The 11,624-nt window shown below is 41.7% G+C and overlaps 1 protein-coding gene across 1 annotated transcript; it reads right to left on the bottom strand.

Moving 5' to 3' along the window:
* Positions 1 to 4,808: 4,808 nt before the first annotated feature.
* On the bottom strand, positions 4,809 to 11,030 carry irx1a (iroquois homeobox 1a). Its single transcript, XM_066683706.1, has 4 exons — positions 10,507 to 11,030; positions 7,005 to 8,016; positions 6,150 to 6,234; positions 4,809 to 5,197 (listed from the first exon to the last, which is right to left on the bottom strand). The coding sequence occupies exons 1-4, from the start codon at positions 10,741 to 10,743 to the stop codon at positions 5,146 to 5,148; spliced, it is 1,386 nt and encodes a 461-aa protein (XP_066539803.1). The 5' UTR covers positions 10,744 to 11,030; the 3' UTR covers positions 4,809 to 5,145.
* Between the last annotated feature and the right edge of the window lie 594 nt (positions 11,031 to 11,624).

The following is an 11,624-nucleotide window of genomic DNA, read 5'->3' as shown; positions in this document are numbered from 1 at the left end:
ACAAGACAGTGATAAACTCCCTCCTCCCCCCACTTCTCTCTCTCTCTCTCTCTCTCTCTCTCAGCATCTCCCTCTATCCTCCCACAGCAGCGAAAATAAATGGATTGCCACATTGTGTGACAGGAGGGTGAGAGACAGCTACTTGCCTCGGTACAAAGAGCATTGTACTAGACTAAGTGTTAGAAACTGAGGCCGTGTTCCTGTGGCTCAGTAAAGAGTTGTATGGATCGTCACTGTCCAAACAAACAAAGGAACAAACAAGAAACTTCATGAGACGGCCACAATCTTCTGAACCCGTACATCGCTCCTATTGGTCCATTCCTCGTTAAAAAACACACACCGTGTAAAGGCCATGGGGCTTGATCTGACTCTGAAACACAATATGGGGAAAAGAATGGAGATTTTTTTTGTCCTACTGGCAGCGTGTAAAAAACTACAGGGCCCCTTACATTCATTACATCCACCAGAGTTAAGTCCGCTCTCCGAGCTGAGGAGGTGTCCAGAGTTCACTGCACTTACTGAACCTGGTCCCGCTCCCATCTGCTCGTTCAGCTCCGCTGGGTTTAACGGGTCACTACAAGACAGTACATTTGCAGGAGACCACAGCAGCTTTCAACCAGAAGGAACTGAAGTGGACTTCAAACCGAACGAATTAAAAAAACAATAAATAAAAAAGAGGAGAATGTGTACATTTACTCCGTGTGGTGCTCACTCTGATCATTACAGCATTTTACAGACTCCGAGCGGGGCATTGAACCCAGTGTTGTGACAGGTGAAGTGTAGGGGTGGGATGCACTGCACAAGTCCAACATACAAGTGGGTTTACATTTCTTACTCTTCCTATTTCCTGTTAAAATTAGGCATATATTATATATATATATATTACTGTATTATTACATTGTTATTATTTTTATAGATTATTATTATTATTTTTATTATTATATATAATATGTTATTTTTATTATATTATATATTTATTATATAATCTATAATAGTAATAACAATGTAATAATACAGTAATTACAAAGAACATTTTAATTGATTTAGTTATAAATCAAATATATAAATAAAAATAATAATAATAATTAATAATAATTTTGACTCATTTTTGATTCACTATTTTCCATACATTGACACATCATCTTGGGTGTATTTTCCATCTCTTTCTCACTCACTCTCACTCTCTCTCTCTGTTCATATCCCCCTTTTATTCTGCCCGGTAACCCCCCCCTGCATCATTGCCCGAGGGCTGTGTGGGAAAATTGCTGGAAGTGACAGCCTAATTATGGGGTCCGGCCCTGTTTATTACTCATTAGACAATTGACTGTACATCCAGCACTAAATGAATAATTTTGTATATATTAGCGAAGCACAATATTATGGCCTCCAGCAAGAGGACTAACCTCACGCTGCTCCGCCACAAAAAGAAATAAATGGGACACCAGGAGGTTATTTAATTTTGACCACAAAAGCTCGTGAGAGTATATGAAGTGGAAATAACAGGAGGAGGGAGAAAAGAGAGATGAGATTTGCCCACCTGCCCCTTGCTTTCACAAAGGCACCCACACACACACAGATATGTACACACACACTCCCACTCCTCCTACTGTCCTTTAATACATTTCTGCTGCTCCTAACAAGCTCAAGGAGGTGGTTTTCTTTATTAGCAATGACTCCATCCTCCTTTTCTTTAATTACAGCCCTGTTTGACATTTCCTCTGTTACATATACACACACACGAGGCTGAGGGGGAGAATCAGCCGTTTAAGCGACGGCTAAGAATTCACGATGCATTATACACTGCTGAGACACGTCAGTCAAGGCCAGAGAGGGCATAGGGCAAAGGGTGAGAGCAACACACAATTATGAGGCCAGGGCAGGTTGGGATTTTCACTAAGGTGTAGCCCAGCTGCCCGTGTGTGAAGGTGTGGATACCAGTGGTGTGAGAGTTTTCTTTGATAGCGAGTAAACACATCCTCAAGAGGGAATGTATATGGCATTTCTGAAAAATCCCCAAAAACATACTGAAAAAAATCCAGTTCAAAAGGTAAAGTGCTACATGTTCCACATTATTTCCGCCCAAATATTAAACAGATAGTTTCTAAATAAAACTCATGTTGCATGCCATGTGAACAAGAGGCACCCAAACATCAGCCCACAGCTGAATACAGCACACAACAGACAGAGATCTGCAAAATATACAATGGATGGTGACAGGTTTGAACTCTCCCTGCTGTGTTTTGACCCTGTTTCATTTCTCCTTTTCTAAAATAAAGGGTTGTTGGACATGTGAGCAGCATCCAGGGTCAGATTTATTGTCCACAGACTCTAACATGCAATTGTATTTCTCTACACTCTCAGACAAACAGTCGATACACTGTACGTCATTGTCACTAAAGGTACAAACTGTGTAAATGTTCCCTCAAAGATACAACCGTGGTGTTTAAGTGCAGTTGTGTTCCCTAAAGGTGTATTCCATTCTCTTCTCCAGAGGGAGAGATGAATATTTATATTGTTTTATTATAGAACTGTGTAAAATGAATGAAGTTCTGAAGAAGAAATGGGGCGGATGAGAACAACTTTAAAATGTACCATTGTCATAGACTACGTACAATTACATTCCCTAACTAAAGGTACAAATATGTACCTTTGAAGGTACCACCACAGTGACAGTTTTTCTGAGGGTGTAATTATTCAAACGATGAAGTTCAGTCTAAACCTGTTTGTCATTAAAACTTCACACAGTCATCTAAAGAGTGGTTAAGTGTGAAATGATCCACTCTACACTCTGAAAAACTGTCAGTGAGTTGGTAATTCAAAGGTACACCTTAAAAACTCTAATTAAAGAACATCACTGTGTGATATTCCATTTTAGTAGATTTTTAAAATTGTAGATTTTAATTTACTTACTCGGTTTAAACCAGTTCTGTTCTGTTCTGGAAACCTACAACTGTTTACTTCAATAACGAGGATGTAGCGATACCTTAAGGGACCACAGCTGGACTTTAAGCCCACTCTTGTTTCTTTGAGAATACACTTACAGTCTGGACCGGGATTCAGAATAGACTTCATCCCCTTGTTCCTATCCCCATCAATGTGAGGAAAACCAACCTGCAACCTTGTCTTCACACCAAAACACTATTACATTTGTGTTTACAGCCGAGAAACTGAATTATGCAGTAATTTTGAAACATTGATGAAATATTCATGTGCTATTATTCAGTAATAAAATGTTATTACATAGTAATTACAAACAATGGATTGTAAACTTATTTTTGTTCTATTGGACCTGCCAGATGGTCTTGATTATTGACCAGATACATTGGACAATGATACATCTACTACTACTACTAATACTAATAATAATAATAATAATAATAATAATAAATTAACAACAAATTAAAAGCCAAAAAAAGTGTGGATTTAAAGAAAGACTAATCAAATTAAATGTACATCTGTGTTTTGCAGTGACTCCGCTCAAAGCTTTACTCTCACACTCCCAAAGTATTTTTCCTAAAATAAAGAGCAGGGTGTATATTAATGGAACGCTGTTTATTCTCGAATATTCCAGCGGTGTGAACCACTGAGGGGTAGAAGTGTCTCCAGTTTTGGTTAAAGCTAAAACAAGGCATCGTTTGCCATCATTTCCCACAGTGCGCTGTTGGATAAAGAGCCGAGAAGCACTGGCGGCCTATAGAGGGCGCTGCGATCTTTTAGTTTAGCTGTCAGCGCTCACGAGCTCCGGCTCTAGCGCGAGGGGGTTTATAAAAGGGAGCTTAAAATCACAAGAGGAGTTCAAACACCAAGAACTGCACGTGCAGGTTTGATTCTTACGAGAAAAATAATAAATAAATATATATGAAAAATACAGTAATGAAATAGAGTATTAAAACATATTCACCGCGGTTTACAGACGCTGTTATTGTTATTATTATTATTATAATCATTATTATTATTATTGTGAGGATGTGTTTATCATTTTGTACAATTTATCTTGCTGTAATTTTGACATTTAGTAAACTATATTGATTTTATATTTTTTCATGTTATTGCTTTGTTAAATTACATTTATTTTGTGATTTATACATTTTAGCACGTAATAATGTGTTTGTATTTAATACGTATTTATATCACAGTTTCACAACGTGTAAAATCTACATTAACGCAGCCGTTTAAAATGTTGTTTACAAATATGAACAAATAATAATAATAATAATAATAATAAAAATTACCGGTAAATAATGCGTTCCCGAGTGTGAGTGATATTTGTGCGATGTGGAGGGCCACACACACACACACACACGGACTGAAACACACCGCCTCTCCACTCAGCGCCATTTCAGAACATCCCTCCGACCAATTAATAATTTACCTCCAATCCAGTGTTCCTCTCTCGGACACACATTAGATTGGAAGCAGTTTGGTTTTTGCTTGGACAGGGCGTTCCCACATTATTGCTTAATGACCTTCCCAGCTGCTTCCATCCATTTTTCTGCAGCCAACAACCATCTGGCCTCTTATTAGCACCTCAATGCTTTTCCTTTCTGTCTTTCTTTCGCCTGATCGTGCCACCGCCGTTTAACGGGAGGGAAGAGGGGAATACGATTCAAATTAAACCCCGACATCGCCTGTGACTCACTGTTATTCTCAGGGAATACAAGGAAAGGCCATGTGATGATGATAATAATAATAATAATAAATCACCATCACCATCATCATTCAACCACAACCCACAGAAATGGTGAGAAATAAAAGAAAAGTGGATTTCTCTATAATTTCTTTAGTTTATTAGACAAAATATATGATCTGGACAAACTCCATCGAGTCACTATTTACAAATCACTGTATTTACACAAAACAAAAGTCAAAACCCCACCAAGACAGAAAGACCACGGAGAGCCTACCAACAGTCCCAGGGGTTTCGAGTGTGTGTGTGTGTGTGTGTGTGTGTGTGTGTGGAGGGGTCACAGGAGCCTTTATGTACAACAACAGGGGCAAAATCCATCCATCCATCCATCCACCATCCACTGGGTCCTAATCAAACTCTGAATGGGCTTTCATTCGTTTTCATTGTGACTTTATAAATGAAATCAGTTTCTGTTTCTTCCCTTTTCTATTTTTTTTTCCAGCGTAAAAATCTCTTGATCAAGCAGAAGAGAGTGAGAGAGTGACTTCCTGCGGAGGATTCCTCCTGGGGCTGAGAGAGAGAGAGAGAGAGAGAGAGAGAGAGAGAGAGAGAGAGAGAGAGAGAGAGGAATAGTTAACATGAGTCTTTTTCTGCTGTAATGTCACTGGAAATCTGTGACCCTGTTAATAACACATGAACCTACAATAATATGTGTAAATAATAGAGTTAATATAATATAATATTTAGAACATACACAATGGAGAGGCAGAATTAATATATTTATATTTTATACAGATTTGGGAACTGTTTTTAATTCCCCAAAACATGTTGTGACATAATAAACAACAGTCTGAACTCTGTATTCGATCACCAGTAGAAACACAGGCCTGAGTGAAACCGTCAGCTTAGTTTTCTTTATTTGTTTGTGTTTAATTGTTTGTTTTAGTTAAAATACCATAAGTGCGGATCAGTGAGTGTTAACCTACTCTTCAGTCTGAAGTGTGTGTTTTAGGTTGAGGACACAGCAACACACACACACACACACGCAGCAGTAATGGAGCCCTGTTGAAGCCCCTGTGGCAGTTAAAAGGGGGGGTAACTCTGTGCTAAACTGCCCCCCCGGGGCTCGCTTCTGCCCCCAGGGTCTTTAGGAAAGGCACACACAGCACAGCAGTGCCTCTCCTGGGGGAGGGGGAGGGCTATTTACAGGAGGCATCAGAGCCCTTTATCACCAGAAAAAAAGCACAACCAGGGGTTTTCTTCTATTTCTCTCTCTCTCTCTCTCTCTCTCTCTCTCTCTCTCTCTCTCTCTCAGGAATGGATTCATCCCACTTAGAGACTCAGATAATGAAACTGCATTTCTACACCAACAGTCTCAGCAACAGAAAAAATACCACAGCCTACTGCCGAACAATAACCACACAGTCACACTATCCATAAGCTGACATGTTCCTATAGTAGTAATAATAATAATAATAATAATAATAATAACGATAATCTATGTAGCAGCACTGATGTTTACCTGTCGTGAAGTGGGCGAAAGGATGATTTCAACGTGTTGGTGTGGTGCTGCGTCGGTGACTCGTTTCTAAGAACGATTCCTCGATCTACAACAGAAAAATCATATCAGCTCAAACCTGTAGTGACCAGGAAGTATTCAGTCAAACCGAGTCAGACACGGAAACAAAACCAGTACAATACAATTACAACATTACAGATGCAGATTTCATGTGAGTTATTACTCTAACACATTTACATTTATTTATTTATAAAGGTCTCCAATACCGTAGTCTCTAAAACAGTACAATTAATAACATGTAATAATGTTTAATAACATTATTTTACTATTAGTGCTAGTATTAGACTTATTAATGAACACTAATAAAGTAGTTAAGTCTTATCTGGTCTTGAATAAATGCCACCTGCATTGAGGACAGAGGCAGGTTCATTAAATCACACACTAATAATAGAATGTAAAAAAAAAACACGCTTGTTATCTCTTCGATCATTAGTTTAAAAATTTAAGACATTGCTTAACCGTTTATTAATAGGTTATAATGCCTTAACTACCATTAATTTATTTATATAACATTTATGACACATATTTATTTTTCTCACACATTAATGTAACAACCTGCCATCCCCATTAAATAATAACAATACAACAACAACCACAATAATAATAACAATAATAATAATAATAATAATAACAATAATAAATCTGTAAGCTGAATTTGGAGCAGTGGAGATCTTTTTTTAATGTTTATAATTCTTGTATAATTTTTGTTTGTTTTTTGCACGCACTACACGCCGCAGTCACGTGGGGTTTGCACTGACGCTCGAGTTTGCGCGTGTTCGTGTGCTGTGCATGTGGTACCTATGTGTTTTGGACTGAGGTCCTCTGGGCTCTTGTCTTCGTCCAGTGCAGTGACCTGCTGCTGCGGCTGCTGCCCCTGCGCGTGATGATGGTGGTTGTGTTGGTGGTGTTGACTGACCCCTAGGAAAGACCTGACGTTGAGGAGCGCGTTCTGTCCCAGAAAGCCTCCGTTTGTCCAGTTGTGAAACTTGCCAATCTGGCACGTATACAGTCCGTGGCTGGAAAGGAAAGCCGGGTGCTGGATCTGACTGGTGGGCGCACAGGGTGAGGCGGGCTTTCTGCAGCTGTCCGGACTCGTGGCAGTCTCTGCCAGGGACCAGATTTTGGGTTTGCTGCCCACTTGCAGCTGGAACGTTCCCTGCCCACCCGGAGAGGACACCCTCGTGCTGTTGGTGCTGCTGCTGCTGCTGCTCGTGCTGCTGCTGCTGCTGTTGTTGTTGTTGTTGTCGTCGTTGTTGTTGTTATTGTTGTTAAGCTCCTGGCGGGTTCCTTTGGCGGGCTCAAAGAGCAGAGGCCTTCTCTTGCTCTCGGCCTTGTCCACGTGCTCGTCGTCGTCGTCGTGACTCTGCTCGCCCTCGTCGTTCTCATCAATCTTGTCGATATCGATGCTCTCCAGGTCGATCTCCTCCTCGTCGTCGTTCTTCTCGTGCTCGCCCTCGTTGTCGCTGCCGAATATGTTGCCCTCCTCGTCCTCCTTGCTCCTCGCGCCCCACGTCACCTTGTTCTCCTTCTTGAGTCTCCTGCGGGCGTTGGCGAACCACGTGGAGACCTGGGTGAGGGTCATCTTGGTGATGATGGCCAGCATGATCTTCTCGCCCTTGGTGGGATACGGGTTTTTCCGGTGCTCGTTGAGCCAGGCTTTCAGCGTGCTCGTGCTCTCCCGCGTGGCGTTTTTGGGCCTAGCGGGGTCGCCATACTGAAACTGACCGTACGGGTAGAAGGCCGGTGGCGTGTGGGCGGCAAAGCTCGCGGGGTGCACTCCAGGACTGTCCTTTAAATCATACTGAGACCCCTAAAAAAACACAGCACGAGGAAGTGTCAGAAATGGCCGCAAGGTATTCTACCTGTACATCATATTTAAAGCAGGACGTAGGCTCCTGGTGTATTGTGACGTGGCATAAAATAAGTTAAAAAGCCCAGCACATGGGAACGTTTTATGGCAGAGTGTATTTATTTATTTATGTATTTATTTATAGGAAATAACTGCGTAAAATAAAAATACTAATTATGCCATATTTTTGCACAGACCATAATTTGTGCTTTATTTTTCCCAGTGTGAAAATTAACAGCAAAAATATCATAATGAAGTGACATGCGCAGAAGTGAGTTCCTTGTACAGGACGTGTTCACATTTTTAAAGTTGGAAAATCAACAAAACGCGTCACTTGACGAGAAGCGCTGGACCTCTACCAAACAAAGTTATGTAAATATATTTATATAGTTTGAACACAATGACTTTTGATTAATTGTAGTCAAAAGTGATATATAGCAGCGAGAACTAGGCCTTCAAATATACATTCAATTTGAATTATTATTGTTTTGGATGCAAACCTTGTTTTCCTATTAACCAAAGCACATTTAATCAGATTTTGCAGTAGCTACGTTGATCCTCGATCTATTTTCACGTACGTACTTTCACCCCATCATGATCTAGGCCTGGGTTCGGAGTTGTGTCGCTAACTACCGTAGAAAAGTTGCTTCACGCGCCGTGTGACATAAACGTCAACACACTAAGAAATGCATCTCCATTTTTAATGACACACTCACAAATGGAGCTCCCACTCATCATTATCTGGGCTCATGTCGGCCTCACGCACTACTGGAGCCCACGAATGCAGTCGGGGTTATGACTTCTTTGAAATTGTTAAAAACAACAAAGTGAAAGTCCGGGCCCTAAACCGCAGCCCGCCAACACCTGACCTTCCGTTTCTGCGCACAACTCTGGTGTCGTGTGCAAAATGTAGACCCCGCCGTTCACACGAGTTTATTCATTTACACTGTTATGTTCTTTAACGTAAAAGTTGCACGAGCTTCGATCAGCGTGGAACAGAACGTGTCAGAACAAAGCAAACCACGCATTCAAGCCTCACACGGAATAACAGAATACTCTGGAGAATATTACAGAAATGACAGACGCATTATAACCATTAGCCACCGCACATACATCTTCTCAGAGCGGACAGTGTCACAGGCCTCAACCCGCGCCAGAGCCCCTTCGGTCTCACGACTGAAACTTAAAAAAAAAACGTCTGGGAGATGTAAAACAGATGAAAACATTTTACGAAACAGCTTACGAAATGTGATCCATGTTTCACTTTTTTTTTAACACGTACCCGAGGAAACACCATAGAGTCAAACCCGTCAGAGCTTCACACTTCAACATCGTTGGAATTCTACGATCCGCGTTTTTTAACGCACTTTATTTTCAGTCGCTGAAAGCCGAGGGATTTTAAAGCAGTTCTCCTCAATCCCATCGAGATAAATACAGCTGTGTCTGCATGGACACAGCAGTAAAGCGCCATCATTTATCAGCAACGGGGAACGCGTAGGCCACGGCCACACAGCTGAGCGTTTCCATCAGCGGTGAATGGGGATTTACGGAGTTAGGATTATTTTAAACTATAAAACACACAACTAGATTCTGGAAATCATGTGACTCCCACTGGACATTCCTTTCCTCTCCACGCACCAAAGCGAAAATAATTTGAAGGTCACTTGAGGTGTTTCCTGGATTTTATCAAAATTAAAAAATAAATAAATAAAAATAAACTTTTTTCTTTCTTTCGTTCTGTTTTTATTTTATATCGTTTTAAAAATCTGCTTTTATTCTTTCGCCCTCATTAGCGTCATTGTCTTCACTGTTGCCCAAAGGCTTTAGCTTGTTATTTACTTATTTAGTTAGTTGTCTGGCCTAATTAACCCTTCTTTACAAAACAAGAAACCTAAACGCACGCTGGAAAACGTACCGTGTTTATTACTGCAAAGCTTTGTGCTACAATAAATTTTGCAAATATTAAATAAATGTAGACATTAATATATCGACTAATTTAATCAATATATTTGTCTTAAAACACTGTTCTGAAACCTCTTGTACGTAACTGACCGTTTCAAACCAGAGTATTTTCAAACGCGGTAGAAATCTTTAATATAATTTAAAATATTAATTGCATAAAAAAATTGTAATAAAAAATTCGCGTCTCTAGTTCCGTTGCAAGTTTAAAAAATGAGCACGTGTTTTTACAGGGAATACACTCCTCTATATTCCATCCACAATTATTAAACACACTGGAACTAACAGGAAATGTGTCGTACGTTATATTTTACTGTAATATTTTCGTTGTTGTTTTTCATGTATCTATATGTACATCATATCAGTAACTAGCAACAGCGCGCTAACTGTTTTTGAACACAGTTCTACTTCAGTTTGTTCCACTGCAGGAGACGCGTGAACTACTTTACGCTCAGAACTCATCGCTGGAGCAGAATAAAACATTCCTCTTACCATCTGCGAGAAGAGCGCGAGGTCCGCGCTGGTGTAGGGCAGGAACGCTCCGTAGTTGGGATGCGGGTACGGGTGTGCGTAAACCCCGAGCACTGAGGCCACAGGAGCGGCTGCGGCTGCGCCAGCGTCCGCGCTCCCTGCGCGCGACGAGGAGCCGAGCACAGCCGCTCTCTCCGCGCCGTACACCGCCTGCGACGCGCTCACGTACTGCGGGTAACCCAGCTGCGGGAAAGACATCCTTAACGGCCAAGACGAGGGAAGCGAGCAGAGCAAAAGCCCCCCACAAGAAGAAGAGGAAGAAGAAAAAAAAAAAAAAAAAAAAGACCACCAGCAAGTCCCTTTCACGCGCTCTCACAGCCTCACACTCTCCGAGAAAGTCACTAAAAACACAACCAAATACAACAACAGAGGGGCTGCAGCTCCAGCTTTTTCTCCTCTCTCTCTCTCTCTCTCTCTCTCACTCTCTCTCTCTCGTTCTTCGCAACAAAGTCCCAGTCAGGATGTGATCAGATGGGCAATCGAGCTCCAACTGATGTGTCTGGCCCTCCGGGTGCCCGGCCTCGTTTCTCTCACCTACAATTTTGGAGTTGATGCTTTGATTGGCGTCGAGCTTGAGAGAGAAAGAGAGAGAGAGAGAGAGAGTGAGAGAGAAAGAGAGAGAGAGAGAGAGAGAGAGAGAGAGAGAGAGAAGTAAAAGAAAAAAAAAAGATAGAAAGCCAAAGCTCCTCCTCGCTCAGCGCATGTGCTCTGGTGCAACCCCTTCCCCCCCTCTCTCCCCCCCCGCCCCCACCCCCTCCTCTGCCCCTCTGTCAGCCTTAACTTAAACACTGCACTGCAGGACAACTGTGGAGTCCGAGTGAACGCGTGGTTCCTCGCTCGGCTCTCTCCCCGCTCTCGGGTTGAAGGTGGAGGGAAGCCGACTCTTGGTCGTGTTTACTCGGTGTGTTTGGAGTCACTTCTCCGTTCCTTCCAGGCTCCGGGAGCCGCGGAGTCAGATCTGTTGTCGCTCGTGGCTCTTTGCTAAAGATGGTTGGGATTAAAGATGGACGCAGGGCAAGTGCTTTCCCTCGCAGTGTCGGGGCAAATCACTATATTAACCGTTCTCGTTATCGGGATTA

This window comes from Hoplias malabaricus, chromosome 10 (assembly GCF_029633855.1).
Source record: "Hoplias malabaricus isolate fHopMal1 chromosome 10, fHopMal1.hap1, whole genome shotgun sequence".
Taxonomy (NCBI): Eukaryota; Metazoa; Chordata; class Actinopteri; order Characiformes; family Erythrinidae; genus Hoplias; species Hoplias malabaricus.
The sequence above is the reverse complement of the archived record's forward strand: the minus strand, read 5'-3'. Positions and strand labels throughout refer to the sequence as shown.